The following is a 12,924-nucleotide window of genomic DNA, read 5'->3' on the forward strand; positions in this document are numbered from 1 at the left end:
TATTATTGGTACAGTTCTTACTCCTTCTAGGAATGTTGTCTTATTCACATTTTTTTATTAGCTCTTTGCTACTTACGTATGCAAAGAATGTTTGTTATTCTTTAATGAATGAACACATATTTAATAAAAGACATAAATATCCAGGTACGTTAACAGTCTCCTTCACATTAAAGTTAATAAAATATTTAGTACATACTTTATATTCACATTTATTTTCCATTATAATCATTTTTTACACACTTTGGTAACTTTTCTCCTTTAAGTATCATTATAGACTCAAATTCAACTACTTTTTTTCAATTAAAAAAATTTTATTGAAGTATAGTAGACACAAAGTATAGTTTCAGGTGTATGGTGTAGTGATTTGGCAAGTCTCTATTTTATATTTGTGCGCAATGCAAGTATAGCTATCTTTAACTACCATATAATGCTATTACAGTATCACTGACTGTATTCCTTATGTTCTACCCTTCATCCATGTGACTTATTCCATAACTGGAAGCCTGTATCTCCCACTCCCCTTCACCTGTTGTGCCCGGTCCCCTATCCCCCTTCTTTCTGGTAGTCATATGGGTGTGTTTCGGCTTTTATGTTTGTTTGTTCATTTGTTTCATTTTTTAGATTCCACGTACAAGTGATGAAATCACATATGGTATTGGTCTTTCTCTATCCGACTTATTTCTCTTAACATAAATACCCTCTAGGTTTATCAACTAATTTTAATTACTTACTGAATGACTTTCTTTTCACTCCTCAAATAGCCATGGAATGGCCACTGAAAGTCCTATTAAGATCATTTTTTGGTCTTTTCCTATTATTTTAAAGTTCTGTGGGCATCTGGGTAGTTCAGTCAAACTTCAACTCATGATTTCGGCTCAGGCCATCATCTCGCAGTTCGTGAGTTCGAGCCCACATCAGGCTCTGCACTGACAGCGCTGCACCTGCTTGGAATTCGTTGTGTCTCCGTCCCCCACTCATGCTCTCTCTCTCAAAATAAATAAATAAACTTAAAAACAAAATAAAACTCCGGAAGTATTTTTGCTTTATGGCAATAACATATATCTCACAGCCATTCTGATTTTTCCTGATCTAAGACATCCAATCAACTACCATCCAAGGAGTTGATTTATTTCATCCAGAAGAGTTGTAGAGATCTAAATATACCTTCTAGATACACATGGGAGTTGATGGTTGGCAAAGGTGCCGCTGCTGTGGGCCACCTTACTAGTGATAGAGCTAGAAAATATTTTAAAAATATTAAGTCCCACTGATTTTACCTAATTTAACGTATCATTTTATCATACTTTATTTTTCTTGAGGAGTTTCATTAGCTGCTAATAGTTTCTGCTGCACCAAAATTTCAATATTCAAAACTTTTGATGTTATTCTACTTGGAAACATGTAAGTCCTCTTCTAGGCCTTTTTCAAAAAGTTTCATGCCTTCAACCCCCAACAACCCCATATTTCCTAACTATCCCTTAGGGACTAATCAAAATACTGCTAACTCCATGATGCCTCCCCTGATATCTCCAGTTAGAATTCTTAAGTCTCTTGGGGCGCCTGGATGGCTCAGTCGGTTAAGTGTCCAGCTTCAGCTCAGGTCATGATCTTGCAGCCCGTGAGTTCGAGCCCCATGTCATGTTCTGTGCTGACATCTCAGAGCCTGAAACCTGCTTCAGATTCTGTGTCCTCCTCTCTCTGTCCCTTCCCTGCTCACGTCTCTTTGTCTCTCAAAACCAAATAAATATTAAAAAAAAAAAAGAATTCTTAAGTCTCTAAATTTACAGACTTGGTACCTTTTTTTATGGAAGTTACTGGTTATATGTAGGGTTAAAACTTATGCATATTTTATCTTGACAGTTGGACTCTTACCTGATTGAAAATTAGAACATGATTTTATTCATCTTTACATTCCTCCATCATCTTCCATAAATATGTGTTGCATAGAGGAGTTAATGACAAGTCTATTGTGCATTTTATTTCAAATAGGATTTTTGGTAAATTGCAATCTTGACTAGATCTCACTAGACTTAAAACTTGTATCTCATACACAGATGTCAATCTTGTAAGAAAAATCTTTTGAGATCAGAGTTCAATCCTATATTGCTATTTGGATAAATGTCTTTATGAGTCTTTTGCTGACTTCATTCTTGTAAAGTGATACTAGTCAGTATTTAGAGATAAAAATGATTTTCATGGAGTAGAAATACCTTATTGGTGACAGCAGGCAGGTACAGTAGGTAAAGATCCTGAAAGAGAAGTTATGCTTTCATCCTATTTGAAGGGGGTCTCTACCTGTAGGAGAGAGAGGGAAAAGAAAAAAGGCAAGCAGAGGTGGTCTTGGAGAAGCTGAAAGGAAGGGCGATAGGCTGGGTAGAGTTGTAGGGGGGAGAAGAGACTGCTTCCTCTGGGCTTGCTCAACTGGCAGGAGATGCCAAGGGAAGTCCTAAATACTAAAGATATTATAATTATGGATTAAGGGAATGTGGTGGACAGTACATAGGATGCTAGCTAAGTATATCCTTTTTCCTAATGAGGGCAATGCTACTAAACCCATATCTAAGTAGTTTCAGTTAGATAAGAGAAAGAATTTGGTCTCACCTCTTACTTCTCTAATATAATGCCCAAATCATAGAGTTAAATTTTCTTCTGCATCCTGAGAAGCAGCTAATTTTCAAAGCATTTTGCTCTCATTGTCTTCCCAGCTGTCAAAAGGCAAGGTACAAGTAAGAGTAATACACATTCCAGGTTCAGTAAGAGGAAATTTAGAAGGGTGAAGAAGGAAGAAGGTTATATGCTTAGAAGAATAAAAAAAATTTTTCCAAAATGTATGGTTAGCTTCTAATACACATTTTAACATCTCACATTTTGTGACTAGAAGGAAACTTCTTACTCATCCAGTTCAAGTTCTTCTTTTTATGTATGATAAACTGATACCTAGAGATGTAAATGAGACTGATTCAGTGACCATGTTCTTCTCTAGTAGGCTTTGAGAGATTATTTGGAGGTCCTAGCAGACCTAAGAACCAACCATCTCCTCATTTTTAAATAAAGAATAGGCTTCAAGGGTACTGAACTTATTTAGGAAAGTAGTGGTAAGAGTTTACGCTCTGATGATAGAACACCTGGGTTCAAATCTTAGCTCTTCCCTCAATTAGCTCAGTGACGTTAGGCAAGTTGCTTAGCCTTCCTGAGCCTCCCGTGTTTGCTGGGGTTAATAATAGCATTGTTAATGGAAAAAAGACAGTCTCTTTAACAAAAGGTGCTGGGAGAACTGGACAGCAACATGCAGAAGAATGAAACTAGACCACTTTCTTACACCATTCACAAAAATAAACTCAAATGGATAAAGGACCTGAATGTGAAACAGGAAACCATCAAAACCCTAGAGGAGAAAGCAGGAAAAGACCTCTCTGACCTCAGCCACAGCAATTTCTTACTTGACACATCCCCAAAGACAAGAGAATTAAAAGCAAAAAAGGAACTATTGGGACCTCTTGAAGATAAAAAGCTGCTGCACAGCAAAGGAAACAATCAGCAAAACTAAAAGACAACCAACGGAATGGGAAAAGATATTTGCAAATGATATATCGGACAAAGGGCTAGTATCCAAAATCTATACAGAGCTCACCAAACTCCACACCCGAAAAACAAATAATCCAGTGAAGACATGGGCAGAAAACATGAATAGACACTTCTCTAAAGAAGACATCCGGATGGCCAACAGGCACATGAAAAGATGCTCAACATCGCTCCTCATCAGGGAAATACAAATCAAAACCACACTCAGATATCACCTCACGCCAGTCAGAGTGGCCAAAATGAACAAATCAGGAGACTATAGATGCTGGCGAGAATGTGGACAAACAGGAACCCTCTTGCACTGTTGGTGGGAATGCAAACTGGTGCAGCCACTCTGGAAAACAGTGTGGAGGTTCCTCAGAAAATTAAAAATAGACCTACCCTATGACCCAGCAGTGGCACTGCTAGGAATTTACCCAAGGGATACAGGAGTACTGATGCATAGGGGCACTTGGATCCCAATGTTTATAGCAGCACTCTCAACAATAGCCAAATTATGGAAAGAGCCTAAATGTCCATCAACTGATGAATGGATAAAGAAATTGTGGTTTGTATACACAATGGAGTACTACGTGGCAATGAGAAAGAATGAAATATGGCCCTTTGTAGCCACGTGGATGGAACTGGAGAGTGTGATGCTAAGTGAAATAAGCCATACAGAGAAAGACAGATACCATATGTGTTCACTCTTATGTGGATCCTGAGAAACTTAACAGAAACCCATGGGGGAGGGGAAGGAAAAAAAAAAGAGGTTAGAGTGGGAGAGAACCAAAGCATAAGAGACTCTTAAAACCTGAGAACAAACTGAGGGTTGATGGGGGGTGGGAGGGTGGGGAGGGTAGGTGATGGGTATTGAAGAGGGCATCTGTTGGGATGAGCACTGGGTGTTGTATGGAAACCATTTTGACAATAAATTTCATATATTAAAAAATAAATAAATACACATTAAAAAAATAAAAAAAATAAGAGCATTGTTAGATTAAATGAAATTGTGAATGAGAGAGGTTCCTTGCACAGTTCTTGGAATGAGTTGGCTCTTCATAAGAGAAGGTTGTATTATTGTTTTTCAGAGTGGGTGGGAATAGAGCCTGAGGCAATTCAGTGACTTGAGAAGTAGGTGCATCAGCACTAGTGGTTAGAGAGTTATTAAAACACTGGAAACCTAACACTGTGGAATGACATCCATGGAGTGATTTCACTGACTGATGGTGGTTTCTACTAAATTCATTTGAGTCCCCCGACCCCCAGCATAAAGTTTTTCTACTCCATCATATCTCTAGTTATCATTTCTATAGTTATTCAGTACTACTTTCATTTTGAAGTTACGAAGAATTTAAGTAACTTTCCTTAGTAAGTTACTTGCCCAAGATTAGAACATGTCGTTTGAATTCCAGACCATTTCCCCTTCCCCTGCTGCTGTACTTAATGGTTCTATGTTAGCAAAATGTGTAAAGGTGATAGTTAAATCACTTAGGAGGCATACTCTTAACCCACAAATATTTTTTAAAAATATTTAAGTAAGATATTATTTTATTACTAGTTTGTCTGCTTCTGAGCAGATCTGGGCCCATGGAAAATAATTTTATAGTAGTTGAGCAAAACCTTACCCTGGAATGCTTCTGACCTGATGAAGAAAGGAACTTTTGGCCATTACACATGTAATGGGTTCTTGTGAAGTCTCCACGTCATGTTTAAGTCTAGAGAAGTTCAGATATGATCTGCAATTTTTGGATTCTGAACATAATTCAGGCAGATTGTTTGAGTAGAGTATTTTATAAGACTGGAAGATTCATTTTGTCTCTGGTCTAATTATGTGCTGGCACCCATCTGTACACTGTTCATTTTAGATGGTTCTTAGATTATAACATACTCTTTTGACTCTGAGTGGTTATAAGTAATGTTGTAATCATCATCATAAAGCAAAGAAATACTTCGCTAGAAAATAAAGACAAGAGTCTGTGTTGGAATGTGATATGCTGACATCCTGGACTAAATGAAATGTTTGTGAACTCAAGTTTACTTGGCCATTAGGGAATAATAATTCCTGACGATAGTTACCCGTACTTTTCTAGTGTTTTAGTTTATTGTGTTTGCCAAATTTAGTTTCTCGAAGGTGGGAAAAGTACTGTTCTCTCTATGTTTCAATACTACTGACAGTTGATCAGGGAAAGTAAAAGAATGATATATGCCATGGGGAAGCTAAATATATTTCTTCAGATAATAAAATGAGATTAAGTTCATTTACTGGGTGACTAAGATTCAACTTACTCTTGGATGGTATTAAAGTTCATCTTATTGCTTCATGACATAATGATTCTCATTAAAATGATCACAAAACAAAGGATGAAAAAAGCCCCTGGTAGGTAAAAACAATGCATTATGTCAAATTAGACAGCGACACATTTAGCTGTGAAATGTATTGGCTTAGCTTCTTAGAGTTATGCCAGGTACTGCTAAGATTTTTAGATTACTTTGAAAGAGTGAATAAGTAAAAACAGGTGAGTGACAGTACGTTACAAAATGGATTCAGGCTCTAGAGAATAAATTTTTTGAGATTGTTAAGAAGAACTGACAAACTATAACTCAACAGACTAAATTTAGACTTACTTGATACTGAATTTGGGAAAATTTTAAAAAATACATAAGATTACAGAATTGACTATTATCAATATTTGGTCATATTTCTGTATAACCTTTTAAAAATGAAACCTTACAAAAGTTGAAGCTCTCTATTTCCTTTATTCCCAGCATGATTCTTCAGCTCCATGCCCTGCCTATCCCAACCCAACCCCTCTACCCGAGCCAACTACTGTCACAGTGAAATTTGGGGATTTTAAAAAAATTTCATAGTAAGGTTTTTGTCATTTATTATTTTATTTTAATTTTTTTTTGAGTATTGCTGACACACATTAATTAATGCTGACACATTAATTTCAGATATACAACATAGTGACTCAACGTCTGTATACATTATGCTGTGCTCACAAGCTTAGCTACCATACGTCACCATTCAACACCACCACAGTACCACTGACTGTATTCCCTGTGCTGTGCCTTTTATTCCCATGACTTATTCATTCCATAACTAGGAGCCTATTTTACTTTCAAATCCTTAAGTAAATGTGTATCCATTAACACTATGTAGTAAGCTTTATCTAATTTTATACTTTACGCTTATTGTATCATGCTATACATATCATTATGTAACTTGATTTTTTTACTTATTAGCATATTTCCAGATCCATCTATGTTGAAAAGTATTGAAATGGTTCATTCCTTTTAACTACTAAATAGCATTTCATTGTAGGAATGTTTATCTTTTTGCTTATTGAAGTACACATAGGTTGTCTCCTGATACTGATGTCCTAGTAAGAAGCTCACCCAGGAAAGTGAAGGTGTTTCTTAAAGAAAAACCAAAACCATGAACCCTCTTGTAATCTAACATAAGAATTTGATCCTGTAATTCTACAGACTGTATCTCCAGATGTGTTTGTTTTTATAATTATGCACATAAATACTATTTCTGAACCTCATCATTATGTAAAAATAGAAACATATTAGTAATCATCCTTTTTTCTTTTTCTAATTGTCAGATACCTCGAGTTGAAATGCAATTTTTTGTGGAATTGTATGAAGTAAGTGCTGGGGCAGCAATAAACAATAGTGCCAGATTTGCACAAATTAAATTCTTACGGAGTGAGAAATCTCAAAGCCTCGTGTATTTTTCTGTGGGTTCTCGACTGCCAGTGGCTCATAAGAAGGCCACTTTAATCAGTTTGCAGGTGGCCAGAGATGCTGGGACAGGACTAATGATGTCTGTTAACTTCAGTACCCAGGTGAGCATGGAATATATATCAACCCACATTATGGTTTCCTTCTTTATTTGTAACATATGTCATAAAAAGAATAATTGATATAGTATTTTCTCATGATACCATTTTAATTCACACTGTATTTATTACATTAAGCTTTTTGTCCTTGAAATAGTTCGGCTTCACTTAGGTCATGTTCTAAAGTGATAGTCTTTTATACTTCTTTTTTGAAAAAGGTGATAATACAATGCAAAGTGTCTTACATAAAACGGTTCTATAAAATCTCTAATGAGTTAGAATTTTTTCAGAATGTAACTGAGAAAGACCAGAAACAAAAAGTAAGAGTCTTTGTTATGTTCTGTATCTGAACTGGTTGAAAATTTACTTCTCCAAAACTTCACGCTCTATTTGACCTTTACGTTTCTTTAAATCCGTAAGTTCATGAGGTCTCGCTGCCACTTTTCACAGCCCTCCTACTGGGGAGAAGGGAGGGAGTAGGGGGTATCCAGAGACTCAGAAAAGCCGTGTGGTTAACACTCAATGACCAGACCCTGGGATTGGTCCAGACAGCATCATACACCTTTCCGGCATTATTCTTTAAATTTTGTCTTAGTAGCAAAACACTAATACATGAAAACAAGAGTGTATCTGCTCTGCCTGAAGCACAGTTGTGGGGGTTAGAGTGTGCCCACCGTAGCCCTCCTTTTTTTTTTCCTTCACTCATCGAACTCGACGAAATCCACAATTTGAAAACCATCATTCTGCTCACAGCTGCCATTTCCCCTGTTTCAAGATTCCAAACCTGGTGACCCTTTAGGCCTCCCAGTTTCAAAAGTGGTTGCTGTTGTTGCTGTTTTTACAAAGTGCCCCAGACCGTGTACTTGGTTGGATCACTCTTGGGTGGCTCAAACATGTAGAACATTCTGTGCTTAAAGTACAATTTATGTGTAGCCAGTTTCTGTAGCCATCATGTGAGTCAGGGATGAGAGATGAGACTCAGAGCTGTGGGTGGTGAGCTGTCTGAAGTTTGCCAGGCAGAAAAGCTTGTCTTTATGACAGAGTCCATAGCTTGGCAAACAAGAAGATGAAACTCTCTATCATACGAAACTCTGGAAATAAACTCCATTCTGTGGGGCATCTTTGTAGCTCAGTCGGTTAAGCGTCTGACTCTTAGTTTCAGCTCAGGTCATGATCTCACGGTTTGTGAGTTCGAGCCCCTCGTTGAGCTCTGCATTGACAGACAGCATGCAGCTTGCTTGGGATTTTCTCTCTCTCTCTCCGCCCCTCCCCGACTTGAGTTTCCGCACTCTCTCTGTGTGTGTGTCTCTCTCAAAGAAATAAATAATAAAAAAATCAACATTTTAAGAAAAGAAAGAAACTTCATTCTAAATAGGCTCGAAGTGGTATGGACACAAAGTGAAGTATTTTGATTCATGGTGGGAAGATTTTAGTATTTTTTTTCTTTTGAGCATTTAAGTAAGATACCAAAGAAGAATGGGGGAAAATACATGTTTCATTCTCTTCTTCTCTAGTGAGATAGATACCATCATATGCTCGCCACTTTGTAGATTAGAAGAAGAGAGACTGGAGAACAAGAACAGATGATAAAGAGATGTGAGGCACATTTTAAACTAGTTCAATGTGCTCAAATGACAGTGTAAGGTTGAAGTTTCCAAAATAAGAATCTGAATGCCAGCTTATCTATCACATTCATTTATATTCTTTCTCGATTCACCATAAATGATTCCTTGAAAAACACATGCTGTCACTGGCATGTAACTCGTAGCATTTTTATGACCACTATGAAAATCAACATGAAGGATCCCTGTTGTTTTGAAAATGTTCTGTATGTTGACTATATTCATGTCAATATCCTAGATATATTATTGTTATGGAAGATGTTACCAAAGAGTGACCTGGAATAAAGGGTGCGGGGGATCACTCTTTATTACATCTCATAACTGCATGTGAATCTGCAGTTATCTCAAAATTAAAAATGTAATTTAAAAACAGAAAGGAAAGTCTCACCTTTCTGGTACTTTATTTTCCTGTTCCTTCATTGCCACTGCATTTTGTCTCTCTGAATGCTGACATAAGTAGAGGACAGAGACCTAAAATTCTATTTTCTAGTAGCTGGCAAGGATGAGAAAATAATTATAGACTAAGTTACTATACTGTTACAAAAATATCAATTTTCATTTTACTTTACATAGATAATATAGTCAAATAGTAGCTGTAGCATGCATACTTTTGGTGGGTCAGCATTCTCTGTACATAAATACTATTGTCTTAACATAAGCTCCTTTATATCTATGTATTTGTGACATAAAGTTAAGGGATGTAAAGATATGAGAGAGTGAAAACATCACCAATTCCAGTTATTTTTAGATAGGCCTATAGCTGTGTTTTGCATGAAGTAATGCAGAAGTCCCATCTCTTCTCTTTGCCTCCATGTTCACCCCCTGCTCTAGCCTGTGCACAAGAGCCAGAACACTCAGGAAAATATGAGATAAAATGTGTCATTATACTGCTGGAATCCCCAGTGTCTTCCTGCCATTCTCTGTATAATGGATGTACATGGTCTGACCCTGCCCACCTCTCTCATGTCAGCTTCTTCTCATTTCATCCTTCTGATCACACTGGCTTCCTGGTTCTTCATCTGACATTTTAAGATGGTTCCCATCTCAGGACTTTTGCAATATTTCCCATCAGATCCCTTATGGCCTGTTTGCTTATGTCACTGAGGTCTCTGCTCACATATCACATCAGGATCTTCTATGACCAACCTTCTTTAAAATAGTACCCTTACCATCACCCTGTATCCCCTTGTGTAGTCTTATTTTTCTTCAAAAAATTCATCTTCATGTAAAATTATGTTGTTGATTCTCTAACTTTTGTACTACCTATATCTTCTGCTAGAACAGGTTCCATGAATGCAGGTGTTCTGTGTTCACATCTGCGTCCACAGTTTTCTAGCACACACGAGGGTTTAATATTTGTTTGCTCAGTTGTGAATGAATGTACATTACCTTTTCTTTCCTAAGTTCTCAGGCTTCACTTAAAAATAAAAAATCTTTTAATAACCATAATTTGGAAAAAATCAGAAGTACATATGGCCAGGACCTAATATTCTTTAGGGCATTTTCGTATCTTAAGTGTAACCAACAAGAGACCAATTTTTTCTGCCTCCTCCTTCTTCCCCTCTTCCTTCTTTGTACTCCTCTAAACTCCATCCTCCCAAATTTTTTAGGTGAGAAGGAAGATATAAATATTCTCTCATTTCCTCCATACTTCTATTATGCAGCATGAATTATTTAAAGCACAGTTTTCAGGGGCAGTTGGGTGGCTCAGTCGGTTAAGTGTCCGACTCCGGCTCAGATCGTGATCTCGCCATTCCTGAGTTCAACTCCTGCATCGGGCTCTGTGCTGACAGCTCAGAGCCTGGAGCCTGGTTTGAATTCTGTGATTCCCTCTTTCTCTGCCCCTCCACTGCTCATTCTCTGTCTCTCAAAAAATAAATAAATGTTAAAAAAAATAAAGCACAGTTTTCAGTGTGTTTACAACTGCAGAAATTCCATGAGGCAATAGTGGCATCTCTTTTCTAGTTCTCTTCCATGAGCTGTTCTAAGGCATCTGTCTTTCCTAATTTCATCACTGTGTATTTATCTCTCTAATTTATCTTAGGAGATTAGAGCAAATGTAAGAACCCATGTTTTAGTATTAATGTTGTTATGGCCCTCAGTTTGTTTAAGAGAAACAGGATTTGTTTAAGAAAGTAGAGTTTGTTCAGGACAAAATCAGAGGTGTTAACAGTTTCACTTCAGTGGTGTTGTTTAATTTCTAGGAGTTGAGGAGTGCTGAAAAAATTGGCCGTACTGTCATCTCTCCAGCTCTTTCAGGGAAGGATTTTGTGAGAACTGAAGGCACTTTGGTCTTTGAACCTGGCCAGAGGAACACCATACTGGATGTCATCCTAACACCAGACACAGGGTCTTTAAATCCTTTTCCTAAACGCTTCCAGATTGTTCTCTTTGACCCAAAAGGTGGGGCCAGAATTGACAAAGTATATGGGACTGCTAACATCACTCTCGTTTCTGATGCGGATTCACAGTCCTTTTGGGGACTTGCGGATCAGTTACAGCAGCCCCTGGATGGTGACATTCTTAACAGAGTACTCCACAGCATCAGCATGAAAGTGGCAATGGAGAACACAGATGAACAGCTCAGCGCCGTGATTCATTTAACAGATAAGGTAAGACGCCCTTGCAAGCGTTAGCAGCTGGATTAGTAAAATTTCATTTAAAAAATGAAAAAAAAACCAAAAGAGTAAATAATGTTAGTTATCAAGAAATTATGATAGGGTTAAATTTATGAACATAAGAATGGAATTCATCATATCAGACACTGTAATTTTGCTGATGTCTGTCTGGAAAGCTCAATCTTAAGCCTGGAGAATAATCAGTAATCTGTAGTGGCAAGGACAGCCCATTGTCTGAAAGGGGGCACCAGATGTCAGAAGCTAACCTCCAGAGGCTGGATGATTATCTTGTGAGATTTCATCTCAGTTTTCTGAGCCCGTAGAAAGGACTTGGACTAGATTACATAGTTTTTCCATGGAACAGGAGCTATTGTTCTCTGCTTGTTTTTTGCTCCTCCTGGGCACTGAACAGGGCACCTTCTCTCAGAGACGAAGAAATAAGGAATGACCAAATGATTGCAGGCATTCAAATTGATGTGGACTTAGATCAACCAGGTCTTATTTTTAACCCATTTATTTATTTAGAGTAATGCCAGTAATGAAATTAAAAGGAAATGCAAGATCCTAAAAATGTAAATGAAAGACGAGATCTGCAAAGAATTATTATTAAAGGAAAAGACTCTATAGGGATTTATTTGGGACTTTCTTAATCAAGATATTTCTTAGTAATATATTTATGTACAAGCATGAAAATTTTTGAATGCATGCATATGAATTTATAAATGGTGTATTTTTACATAGTGACCCTTTAAGTACTTAAAATACGAACAGCGGAGTTTTAGATTATCATTCCTATTTTACTTTTCATGTGGTCTCTTAAAATACGATGCCTGAAGGGTAGAAAAGAAAATATAAAGTACATAGGCAAGAAGAGGGAGTCTTGCCAAATAGCTTTTAAAACAAAGAGAAGTGACTGCAATTTCATGCAGAGAAAGTTCTAGAGATAAGAATTCACTATGGGATGGGGTGCCTGGGTGTCTCAGTCGGATGAGCATCCGACTCTTGATTTCTGCTCAGGTCGTGATCTCACAGTTCCTAGGATCGAACCCCGCATCAGGCTCTGTGCTGACAGCACGGAGTCTGCTTGGGATTCTCTCTCTCCTCTCTCTCTGCCCATACCCCACTCGTAGACACTCTCTTTCTCTCAAAATAAATAAATAAACTTAAAAAAAAAAAGAATTCACAGTGGGAAATATTGTTACTTAAACTCTCTAATAATGAAATGGCCTAGGACAATAACACGTTGATTTTGGCCAAGAAGAGGGAAAGACT

General features: G+C 37.4%; 1 protein-coding gene across 4 annotated transcripts in view; it reads left to right on the forward strand.

Moving 5' to 3' along the window:
* The window catches only part of ADGRV1 (adhesion G protein-coupled receptor V1), a 556,802-nt gene that overhangs the window by 216,786 nt on the left and 327,092 nt on the right, over window positions 1–12,924 (forward strand). For all 4 annotated transcript variants that reach the window (XM_053224888.1, XM_053224896.1, XM_053224893.1 and 1 more), the window contains 2 exons: window positions 7,176–7,418; window positions 11,239–11,646. In XM_053224888.1, the coding sequence (XP_053080863.1) occupies window positions 7,176–7,418; window positions 11,239–11,646 (651 nt within the window). The remainder of the gene's footprint in view (window positions 1–7,175; window positions 7,419–11,238; window positions 11,647–12,924) is intronic.

The sequence above is a fragment of the Acinonyx jubatus genome, chromosome A1 (genome assembly GCF_027475565.1).
Source record: "Acinonyx jubatus isolate Ajub_Pintada_27869175 chromosome A1, VMU_Ajub_asm_v1.0, whole genome shotgun sequence".
In the NCBI taxonomy this organism is placed as follows: domain Eukaryota; kingdom Metazoa; phylum Chordata; class Mammalia; order Carnivora; family Felidae; genus Acinonyx; species Acinonyx jubatus.